At 35.2% G+C, this 11,956-nt stretch overlaps 1 protein-coding gene across 1 annotated transcript; it reads left to right on the top strand.

Moving 5' to 3' along the window:
* The first annotated feature begins 4,213 nt into the window (after positions 1 to 4,213).
* LOC147388679 (putative inositol oxygenase) lies at positions 4,214 to 11,328 on the top strand. Its single transcript, XM_086417720.1, has 11 exons — positions 4,214 to 4,376; positions 4,587 to 4,716; positions 4,783 to 4,864; positions 7,093 to 7,297; positions 7,640 to 7,699; positions 7,799 to 7,851; positions 7,953 to 8,075; positions 8,160 to 8,229; positions 8,328 to 8,406; positions 10,869 to 10,950; positions 11,053 to 11,328. The coding sequence occupies exons 1-11, from the start codon at positions 4,358 to 4,360 to the stop codon at positions 11,077 to 11,079; spliced, it is 930 nt and encodes a 309-aa protein (XP_086273846.1). The 5' UTR covers positions 4,214 to 4,357; the 3' UTR covers positions 11,080 to 11,328.
* The last annotated feature ends 628 nt before the right edge of the window (positions 11,329 to 11,956 follow it).

Below are 11,956 nucleotides of genomic sequence, written 5' to 3'. Positions count from 1 at the left end.
TACCGAGACAACTCGGACGAGATTTAATACTGTGGCTGAAAGTGTGTATATGGTTTGGGCTGGACCAGGGTAACCCAATTCTGAAGAGGTGAGCCCAGGTCGAGTTTAGGTTTTATTTCATGTTTGATAAAGTTGGTTATAAATTATTTTTACTCACTTACATGGTCATATATGGAAAATATTTTAGACGATCCAACATAACGTTGTATTATTCTCATTATGATGATTATCGTTAAAAGATAAATCTGTCTATTCAAACACCATTTTTTACTTAAAATAATTATAATTTTTTTTTATTTTAAAACAGGTCCAATTCTCAGTTTTTATTAGTTCTCATCGGTTTATTTCCAAGAGAAAAAGGACCCAAAACCATCATATCAGTTCTAACTTCAATTTGGGGTGCAGGGGCATGGGCGGAGGCCCTAAACCATTTTTTTTAGGATTATTAAAAAGAAAATTATGTAATATTTTTTTAATGGATTTTTCTATTTTTGGGGAGATAGACACATTTAGCAACTCTCATATTTATAAATAAAGATCTCTAGAATAGTAAAACCAAAGAAATAAAATAGTAATTATTCTTGATCTGATCCATGGACGTAAACACATCATCCAACCATGTAAAAAATCTTGTGTTGCATGCGATTTCTATTCTCTTTGTTGCTTCATATTTTTCTTAGTTCTATCACTGTTACAAATGACCTTAGTAAAAAGAGAGAATGTTATTCATTTGTTGAAATGTATTATGAATCCATTTTATGTTGTATGTGTCCTTCCCCTTTTTCAAGGGGGTGCTCCTCTTTTGTTTTGTCAATAGGGCTGATCCCGAATCCAACTCGGGTCAGGCTTAAGAAATAAAACTTTAATCCAAGCTCGGTCCTCTTTTGTATTGTCTATATTTTACACAGTTGAGAATAAGCCGCTTCTGGATAGAGTAGATAGGGCATCTTATAGTAGTGTCATGACATGAGCTAACGTCGAGCCATACCAGTGGTTGACCAACACAAGTGTTCAATGTATTTGAAAGAAATCTCAAGTGGAATGCTCATAGTATCGTTGCCTGCTCAGAAGTTTGTTGGCCAATTCAAAATGAGGGTTTTGACGTTTAGTGACAAAGTTTAGATTCGGATATTATTTGGTGTGTGTTCAATTCAAGAAAGTTTCATTAAAAAATTGAGAAAATTTCAATGGATGCATAAATGATGTTTTTTCGGGTTTCACATCAAAACCTCTCATCTTCAACCTCCCTAAATACCCTATCTTGTTTTTTTATTTGTATATCACTGATAATTCATAAATCATTAATTAATCATTGATTTAGTAGACTAATCCCTAATTTGAAGAAATTTATGAATTTTTGTCAAAAAATATGAGAGAATTTTGTGAATACTAGTAAATTTGGGGGTTCAACTCAAAATCAATTGACAATGAGTGGAGAGGCCCAATAGCTCATAAGGAAAAATATAAGGCAATTTGTGTTCGATGTAGGACTAAATTCAATATGCTCTGCACGTGATTGGGCCAAAGCATGTGCAGATATGAATTAGATGATGTGAAGGAAAGAAAACCCGCTCTAATACCATAAAAAAATCTGAATTTTATTGATAATTCTTTGATGAATATTATTTGAATCCTATTAAGGTATTTATAGATATTATATAAATTAATATATTAGAAACTAACCTAATATAGATATACTAATTATCTATAATTCTTAATTTGGAATATCTTAATATATATTACTAAATATTTTATTCTCAATTACCACCTTAAGCTTTTTTTAATTATAAAATTAATTGACAATAATATAATGTATCTCATACATCATAATACAATGCATCTCTTACAACCTCCTTTTGATGTGTACATTTTAGGAATTAAGCACTAAACGCTAGATATGTTGGGCAGGGTTGGTAGGTGTCTTCATTTTATTTAATAAAGAAAATTAAAAAAGGCAAAGAAAGAAAAATCCATAGTTGGTGGAATATTTTGATGTCACGTGGCATTAAATATGTGTAGAACTCATAGTACACGTGATCATGGCAAATCTCACCTTCCAATCAACATAACCGCTAAAGAAAATTTAAATGAGAAACCCTTTCCTTACTATTGTATAAGGAAAACAAAGATTTCGAGTTACTTAAAACAAAGTTTCGAGTTTTATTCCAAATCTTCATCTCAAGGTCTATTTGAGGTTTATTAATGAAAAGAGTCCTGTTGGGGTGATATTGGGATTTATTGTGATTCTCACATTTCGGACATGAGATGCACACATAACTGTAGACGTATTTCCTCGAGATAAGAGTAAAAAGTATCTATAATTATGTATGCACCTCCACGTCAAAAATGTGAGAAATCTTAGTAAATCTAGTTATTTAAAAATTCAATGATGAAATTTAATTTATTTTCAATTTTTTTTTTAAGTCTTAAAATTTTTTCTTTATTAACCCTGTAACATCAAATCATGTTTTTGGATGCTACAAATTAATGCGATTAGAATCCATTCCAAACTATATTAAGTAACAAATTAATCGGATACATTTGAATTTTATGATGTGAATATCCATTCTAGGGCTTGTTGGATAACAAACTTGATAAAGTGAGGTATGGTGGGTAATAAATTCTATAAAATAAGATTCCCTTGAAGTTGTCAAAATTTTAAAGGAGTTTTTGTAATAAAATGCAACAGTTGAGTCCAGAGACTTAGAAAAGTATATAAATAATAATATATATTTATTAAGATGTATGAAATTTATTTAGATTTTGTATATAAAATCGGATTTTACCTGATCTGAATATGATCCAATTGTTAATGAATCGGATTTGAATCTTAATATCAAGTTCTGAAAAAACCCAATCCGATAAGAGTCTGATCCGATCCGATCTGATCTGGCCCGATCCATTGACAGCCCAAGTTGGGTCTGACGGGTAAATTACTTTTAAAACTAATTAGTTTTATAATAGTGGTTTATACTTTATAACTAAACAAGGAAAGATGGTGTTGATTAAGTAATCAGTGGTCCTACTCACACCCTTTACGTGGTTGTGGCAGATATAAAGCCAAATCTATCAGATTCTGATTTCTATTAGAAGACCTCAACACGTCAGCTTTGTCAGATTGTTTTCATCTGGAAAAACACCTAAACCTGACGTGTAAATCTTATTTTTCTAATTATCAGATAAACATCTGCAACCTGTGACAGTCAACCCCATCTACCCAGAAAAAAACTTTGACGCTGTCTTCCTGCTTCAAAATTTTGAAGCAATTCTCTCAATTGAATTACACGTGGCATTTTCTTTGATTATTCAAAATTTAATGAAAATATATGAATGTGAAATAACTTACAAATGCCACGTGTCCTATAATGAGAATGATTCCTTCAAAATATATTCCCTTCTAATTATATCAAATTACAGAAATACCAATATATCTTATGGTAAACTAGGGAAATGCCATTTGCACTAAATCTCGTCAAGGTTTTAAGGATGATTTATTTCTTTTACGTCAGATATCGGGTTGTCTCAAACAAATTTAGAACGTGGGGCTTTAAATCTCATTAGAAAAATTGACTTATTTATCTATCTCATCCATATCTAATATTGAGACAACTTTTAACCGTCCCATTTGGAGATATTTTTTTAGATAATTTTCTATTTCTTTAATTAAGTTTTTTTGACTTTATTAATCTTTAATATGTTAATTATTTTAAGGAGAGAAAAAAGGAGAGGAGAGATGGAGGTGTTTAGACATGAAAATTTGAGTGTGACATTTTTATATGAAAGATGTTGGAATGACACAACGGGAGACACAAATGATGTGGTGGCATGCATATAATCGTAGATGATTTTTACTTATATCTCACGTAAAATAATCTACAGTCATGTGCGTGCCACCGACTTTTGTGTCTCTCTTATGTCACCCCAGCACGACTCTTTTTATATTTAAATTTAAAGGTAGGTTTTGTTAACATGTGGCATTAGGGCAATCGTTAAACTGCATTAAATACACGTTGCTTGGTCAACAAAAACAACTCAGATCAGGACCTATCGCGGTAAAATATGTTTTAAGGGGTATTTTATAATTTGTTGCAAAAATTAGATCCTTATATTAAAATTTTAATAGTTCTACGGCTTTTAGGATTCTTCGTCAGCCTATTTAAACCGTTTCCAAATCTTCCCAGGTTCACAGCTTTGCCCTCTCCATCAGCCTATTTAAACCGTTTCCAAATCTTCCCAGGTTCACAGCTTTGCCCTCTCCATCAGCCTATTTAAACCGTTTCCAAATCTTCCCTTGTTCACGGCTTTCCTGTCTGTCACTCTTCTCCTAATCTCTCTCTCTCTCTGTCTCTTCTTCGCTATGACGGTGATCGTTCCAGGTACATTGTTTTTCTTTTTTAAGATTTGTTTTTCTTTCTAATGTTTGGTTTCAAAGTTGGAGATCTAAAACTTCTCTAGATCTCAATCTTTGTTTTTTTTTTTTTTTTTTGGATGTTTCAGATTTTAATTCCAAAATAATTATTTCTTTCAAATACTCTGTTTGATGTGTTTTTGGATCGAAAATGTGTTTTGTTTTTAAAAATTTACAGAGCAGAGTCTTTCGGAAAATAATACAAACTGCTCTAACAACGAGAACCACAATGAAGAAGATCGACTTGATCTAGAGCTTGATGGAGGCTTTGTAATTCCAGGAAACAATGCCTTTGGTCACTCCTTCAGGTTTCTTTCATTTTTTTTTGTGTTCGTTAGAGGATTTTTTATTATTTATTTGATGGGGATTTTCAGAGATTATGATAAGGTGAGCGAAAGAAAAGCAACAGTTGAGGAGTTCTATCGAAACAATCACATCCATCAAACCTACGAATTCGTAAGATTCTTTTACCAAGTCCACATTTTTTTGTTTTTGGAATTTTCTTGAGTCCAACGAATGGCTTAGATGGAAAGAAAAAATCATGATTTCCTAGGGATTTGTTCGTCAATCTCTATAGAATCGAAGAAATAGGAATTCCCTACTGTAACGAAAACTAAGAAACGTATATTTTGCTCCCATCTCAAACGTGTGTTTGATGCTGTGCATCAAACCTCTACCTCATGTAGTTTGATGTGTGGGCCCAAAGATTGTGATACGTGGCATGCGAAGAAGACATGGAGTTTGTTAGCTATTTCAATTCTGTGGAGTACATGATATTTACTCTATTTAGTCAAAAGGCCAGAACTCATAAGTACGTGGAGAGCAGATCCTCCGTGGCGCGTTACCTGCAGCTCTTGTTCTACGGTCACAGAACATCAAATTATATAAATAAGAGTCGTGTCGGAGTAACATTGATGCTGACAGTCTGATGTTGTGGTGCACATATAATCATAGATGCTTTTTACTCGTACTTCGATAAAAATTATTTATGATTATGTGTGCACCACCGCATCAGAATGTACAATCGATAATGTACATTTTAATATTACTTTAGACGATCATGGAGCTCCTAAACTTTAACGATTGGATGAAAACTCCTTGATGACTTGACGTGCCTTCAACCGTTGGTTGAAGCTACAGAGGATCAGCTATTGATGTAGTGGCACTTCGATGTCACGTGTACAAAAATCAAAACTAGTGAGCAAGCGTTTTGGGCCGTGGCTTAGGAATCCTTTTTTTTTTGTAAACACTTGGAGGATCTCCAACAATACTCTTTATTTTAAAGAGCATATTTTTATAAAAACTGACAAATGTTGTTTTAGCTAGTCTTACTAAGAGCCGTGATCAAGGGTAGAGTTAGTAAGGAGTCAGTAGGGGCAGTTGGCCCCACATAACTTTGAGATACCCTTATATTTTCTACTAATTACATACCCCATTTGTCCCCTCTCCTCACCTCCTTGATTTATATTTTTAAAATTTTTTGAATATTAATAATTTGAAAATAAGGCATGCCAGATCGATTTCAAAGTAAGGATGACATGAAATAGATCAGATTTTGTTCATATATTCATTTATCTGATCAAATCATATCGGGTACATGTTTAAAAAAATTCGGATTGTTATTGGAGTGTTAATGATCCAATACCGAACTGATATGTTGCCAGCCCTAGTTGGGTTCGACCAAGTCATGCCAAATATAATTACATCTCCAAAATCGGGCCCATAAGTATTCAGGACTATTTACAGGTCAGATTGGGGTCTATAGGTAGATCCCTTTAAATTTTTTTTTTTTTTTATCTCATATATTTGCAAAAAACATAGTTATATAATGTATTATAACTAAAATAATAATATAAGGTACCAGGTCGAGTTGGGCTACATACAGGGTCGCCCTACCCTAACCATATATTAGGCCAAGCCCAGCCCAATTACTAAATAGGCCTTGAAACACTATCCTAATCCATGGTGCAATGGGCTGGATCAAACTCTACCTTCTTCTCAATGTATTCCAAATTTGAAGTTAGGATTTTGTTCTAAATAACTTCCTAGCCAAAATTGGATCATTGTTAAGTTTAGTGCCCTTGTTTCAATTAGTTGGGTTAGACTGACTAATAGTCAGACTCCCGTTTTCGGGCTTGCCATGTAGAGGGAAAACCGACTATAACTGGTTACTCCAAATACTTAGTAACTGGCTATAGCCGATTTTCCCTCCACTTGGCATGTTTAGAAGCATTAGTTAGGCTCCAGCTGGGAGCATAATTAACATAGTCAGATTATAAAATATTCAATTTTTAGAGTAAATTTTCTTATATTATGACATTATGTCCCAATTAATTACTTCTCGTCTTCTTTATTAGTGGGTCAGGATTGGGGGACAGCTATTTGTTACAATGATTTTCACAAAACCACTTAGATGTCGTCCATTTTTCCATTGTTTTTTACAACACCACCAGATGCCGTCGGATCTTGTAAAATGGATTGTAAAAAATGTTGTTCCCTGATCCCACTATAATAAAAGTGATTTGTTGTTTGGGATCATTTGAATCAATACTTATTCCGTGTCCTCGGGATAATTATTTGTCCTACTCCATCCTGAGATCTCTAAAACAAATGTTCATCTTGAGGTGAAACATTTCATTCCCACATGTGATGTATAATAATAATAGTATGATCATCATTATCAGGCAAAAAAGAAGAAAGAGCAATATGGGAAGCTCCAAAAGGCTGAAATGAGCATATGGGAATGCTGTGAACTCCTCAATGAATTTGTTGATGAAAGCGATCCTGATCTCGATGAACCTCAAATAGAGCATCTTCTTCAGACCGCGGAAGCAATAAGAAGGGATTACCCTGATGAAGATTGGTTGCATCTCACTGCCTTAATCCATGGTAACTTTTCCAATGTAAATGTAGACAATGTATGTATGAATGTATCTATGTATGTATGCATGTATATATGTATGTATCTATGTACATTGTACCTATGTTAAGATTATGCTGGAGTGACCTCAAGATGGACATCGATTCACACTTTGTTGACGTGGAGGTGTGTATGGTATCACAGATCCTTTTTCGTCGAGAAACAAGTGAAAAGTAGCCATGGTTCTGTGCACACCTCCACGTCAGTAAAGTGTGAATTGATGTCAATCTTAAGGTCACTCCAGCATGACTCCTATGTAAATGGGCTTGTCTGAGTCATTTATATGATTCTAACATGCAAATTACATGCAGATTTGGGCAAAGTTCTGTTGCATCCATCATTTGGTGGTGAGCCCCAATGGTGTGTTGTGGGTACGTTTTTACTTGCAAGTTTCTTTTAAAAAATCTTTGTGGGCCCGTGCAAGCTCTGATCTTTGATTGATTTGAGGTTTGTTTGATGGGTTTTTGCAGGTGATACATTTCCTCTTGGATGTGCATTTGACAAATCTATCGTTCATCACCAGGTAGGTTATTGCTTGATTTGTAGCTAACCTTGTTCTGATTAAAATTTACTTGATGCCACTGAAATCAGGATAATTTTAACCCTATTTTTGATGTTTGGCAGTATTTCAAGGAAAACCCTGATTCCCAAGACCCAATTTTCAATACCAAGTTAGGGATCTACTCAGAGAACTGTGGACTAGATGATGTCACCATGGCTTGGGGCCATGACGAGTATATGTATTTGGTAAGCCACATCACTAATTCCACATCAGCAGGAGCGTGATTGTTATGTTTTATGAGATGCCGACGTGGCATTCATTTTTGACAGGTGGCAAAGGGCAACAACACCACACTTCCCCCAGCTGCTCTCTTCATCATCAGATTTCACTCGTTCTATCGTAAGTCCTGCTCTCCTAGTGTATTCTGGACCGTCTGATCTATTATGAGATCTGTTTGTGTCTTCTATGATATTTGATGTTTGATTTAATTCTTACAGCCATGCATAGATCTGGAGCTTATACTTACCTGATGAATGATGAGGACAAAGAGATGTTGAAATGGCTTCAAGTGTTCAAGTAAGAATCACCCTTTCTTTCACACACACACACATTTGTGGTTTGAAGTTTTATATCATTTAGGAAAATATTTTGGTCTAAGATATGAACAAACATGAGCCATTGATCTGCAATAGGTAATAGTCTTGGTTCTTTGATCTGATAAAGCTTTGAATATCTTCTTTGAATCAAATCTCTTGTGGTCTTGTTGTTGTAATCCTTTACCGGTTTTAATCAATCTACTCACAACTCTCTTCTCTTATCTTGCTCTTAATGGGGATGTTTTACTGCGTGTATATATATCATCGATGAGAGCACACCCATTTATTTGTAGATTGAGAGAGGTGGCCAAGAGTTTCACTCTGACATTGATTCCTAACTCATCAAGAAATCCAATTCTGTTTAAAGTCTAATTCCCACATCCAACCAGATTTAGGACTCTCATTCGATTGGCATTATTCTCCATGAATCTAACTTATTTTAAAAAATTAAAAGCCAGGAAATTAGGTATATGGGTCATATGAACTTAATAGAAAACTAACATTTCAACTACGAAGGGACTTTGCAGCGTACTAGTCGCGGATCAACTAGTGCAGGACTTATGTGTCATAGTATGCTCAGTGCTAGTTGTGGCTCAACTAGTTCAGCCTTATGTGTCATAGTGTGCTCGCTACTTGATACAATATATTTAGTTGTACACACAAATGAAAGTTATGTCGGGGGTTCCCCACACCCACATCAGAGTCCTTGGGTCTTTAACCAAAGTCATTGAGACAGGAAATGTTCACTGGTTGCACTGGTTGGTGAGGGTAAGTTGAAGCTACCCAAGAAACACTCGAGTCTACTGGCAATGGTGGGTAGGACCAGTGCCCATTGATTTCAATTTTGTGAGCTTGATACATTGATGTGAGATCCGGTAAGGATAGCCTATATCATCAAGTCTCCAACGACCATTGCCTTTGCCAAACCCGTCAGTATTTATTCACTTCTGCAAGCAAGCAAGTTCTTCACTCTGTACACAAAACACACTACATTGTCGCTACTTAATTATTTGTTGTTGCATACAACAATGCTTCACAATAATCTTCAAGTTGGAACTAATAATCGTTGAGTTACACAACACCACCTTCACCGTATTAGTTGTGCTTCAATACTAGTGATTGCGCAGCACAACAACACTTGATCGTAGGTGGTGGTGTTGCATTACACAACTAGTACCATTCACTAGGCACCGTGATTCACCAGTCATTGCTGCTCATTCTCAATTACAGACACGGCTATTATTCATTCGTTGTCTAACCACACAATTAAACTACCCAAACATGAGCATCCCCAGATTCCAACGTGGCCAACAACCTGCTATTGCTAGGAAACACTTCATATCTGCTTTCTCTTGTTATGCCTCGTAAGAGGACTTAGTTATCCTGTCCCTCTGATTCTTCGACATTTTCTCCACTCTCTCAAGATCACCCAATCTTGGTAAACCCATACAGACAAACCCCTGTTGTGCCAAAACTCAGATCTTTGTAGTTCTTCAACAAAGTAACTACTAGGAAGCACAAATTGCATTCTATGTATTGTGATCAAGTACCATTGCATGTAGTCTCGCTTGAAGCCCCTTACAAATCAACACCAAAACATTCACCTTTCTGAGTATTCTAGAATCCCCACATTCATGTCGAGGATCAGTTTCCTCTAATACCAATTGTCAAGGTGTCGCTAATTAACCCAAGAATGTTCAGCACAAGCCCAGCCGGGAACGATGTGTAAAGCATATAGTAAACCAAAGAATAACAAGAGCACTCCGAAGAGGAAGAAGTTGAATCAGAACCTTCAAGAATCACTTCAGTCAGGGAATCACAAGACAATCAAGTCCGAAAGCTCTTGGACCCAAATTAAGGAGCAATAGTAGTTATTAAAGTAAAACAGGTTAAACCAGCTACCCAAGTTAGTAGTTTTAAACTTGAGCCAAATTTTGATTCAAGTTACTAAGTAGGCCTTAAAATTAGACTCCCATTTTAGCATAGTGGGCCTTAAAATTAACCCCGACCCATTCTACAGGATTTGTTGATACCGTTAAGGTTGGCCCTTCATGGACCAGGCCTAAAAATCAGCCCAGCCCATTGATACCTCAAGGCCTATGGATAATGGATGGCCTTGTTGGCGGGACACACAAAACCCAGGTTTGGATTGGATTAACTGATACTGAATCGGGTTGATGTCGGTCTAATTTTATTTGATTTAGAGAGGAAAAAAAAATCCAAAAGTTTTCAATTCAAGTAACAATTGAGAAATTTTGATTAGTTATTCTACACAGCCAATCTAAAACATGCAATTATTTGAATCAGTTGCAGTGCATTACGAACCTATTGGCTATCCAGGCCCGTTCCAATGGACCCGATGCCTTATCGTGTTCATTCACATACAAATTGCATTTTTTTTTTTTATGCTTAAAAAGCTCTAACATTGTTGTTGTTGAGCAGCAAATATGATCTCTACAGCAAAAGCAAGGTTAGGATTAACCAGGAAGAAGTGAAGCCTTACTATCAATCCCTGATTGAAAAGGTGAGTTTGTTGCACTTTTGTTTCCCATGTTCCATGTTGTACTATATTATTCTGCTACCGGTGGGCCTGTTCGGCTGATTGATTATTAAACTTGTTATGCAGTATTTCCCTGCTAAGCTCAGATGGTGATGAAACTCAGAAAAATGGAATCAATGAGGCATTAAATCTCTGTCTAAAGTGTTATGGTGGTAGAATAGTAGATAATGTAGTGGAGTTGGTAGTGGGCCCTTCATTACATGTATTATATAAGCCCATGTAATAAAAAAAGCAATAAGGGAAGGGGACTAGGTAGATATTGGCTTTTCCTTAGTTGCTGTATCCATCCCTAGACATCTTTATTGAATATTAATATTACTTTATAAGTTCTTGAACCAATAATTATCAAATCTAAATAAAATAGTTATCTCACGGGGTGCAATCATACCAGCACTAATACATTGGAATTGGAATTCCACATTTAAGCGTCCCTCCATTATTAACTTGGTCTGGTTAATCCGAACTCAACCCGGGCTCAACCCAATTGATGGGCGACCTTGGGTTAGGTTATATAGAAAATGAGTTGAGCCTGGGATAGTAAATCTCAATTCAAATGGAATATATATATATATAATTTTCTCCTACATATATTTTTAAAATTATGGGGAAAAAATTATAATATAAAAATGAATGAATTTGGAGGTTTTGTGCAAATTTATTTACTAGTGATTTTATTTTTTATATATAATTTTTTTTTTAAATATAAAATAAAATTTATGTGTAGATCAAAATGAAATTAGACTTGTTCAATGAGCCTAATTCGCTCAAAATTATTTAATTTGGGCTAACCTGAGATCAATCTGATTGTTAGAAGTTCAATCTCGGGTTAAGTGTGGGTTAATTAGTTCAAACCCGATGATCAGTTTGAGTTGAGATTGAGTTGAGGATTCTACAACTTCGATTGAGTCTGGGTTAACCCTCCAACCTGCCCAGCCTGTCCAGGTTGCAGTTCTATTTTTACGCCCAAGGT

The sequence above is a fragment of the Akebia trifoliata genome, chromosome 12, assembly GCF_017979445.1.
Source record: "Akebia trifoliata isolate Shusen 1 chromosome 12, ASM1797944v1, whole genome shotgun sequence".
Taxonomy (NCBI): Eukaryota; Viridiplantae; Streptophyta; class Magnoliopsida; order Ranunculales; family Lardizabalaceae; genus Akebia; species Akebia trifoliata.
The sequence above is the reverse complement of the archived record's forward strand: the minus strand, read 5'-3'. Positions and strand labels throughout refer to the sequence as shown.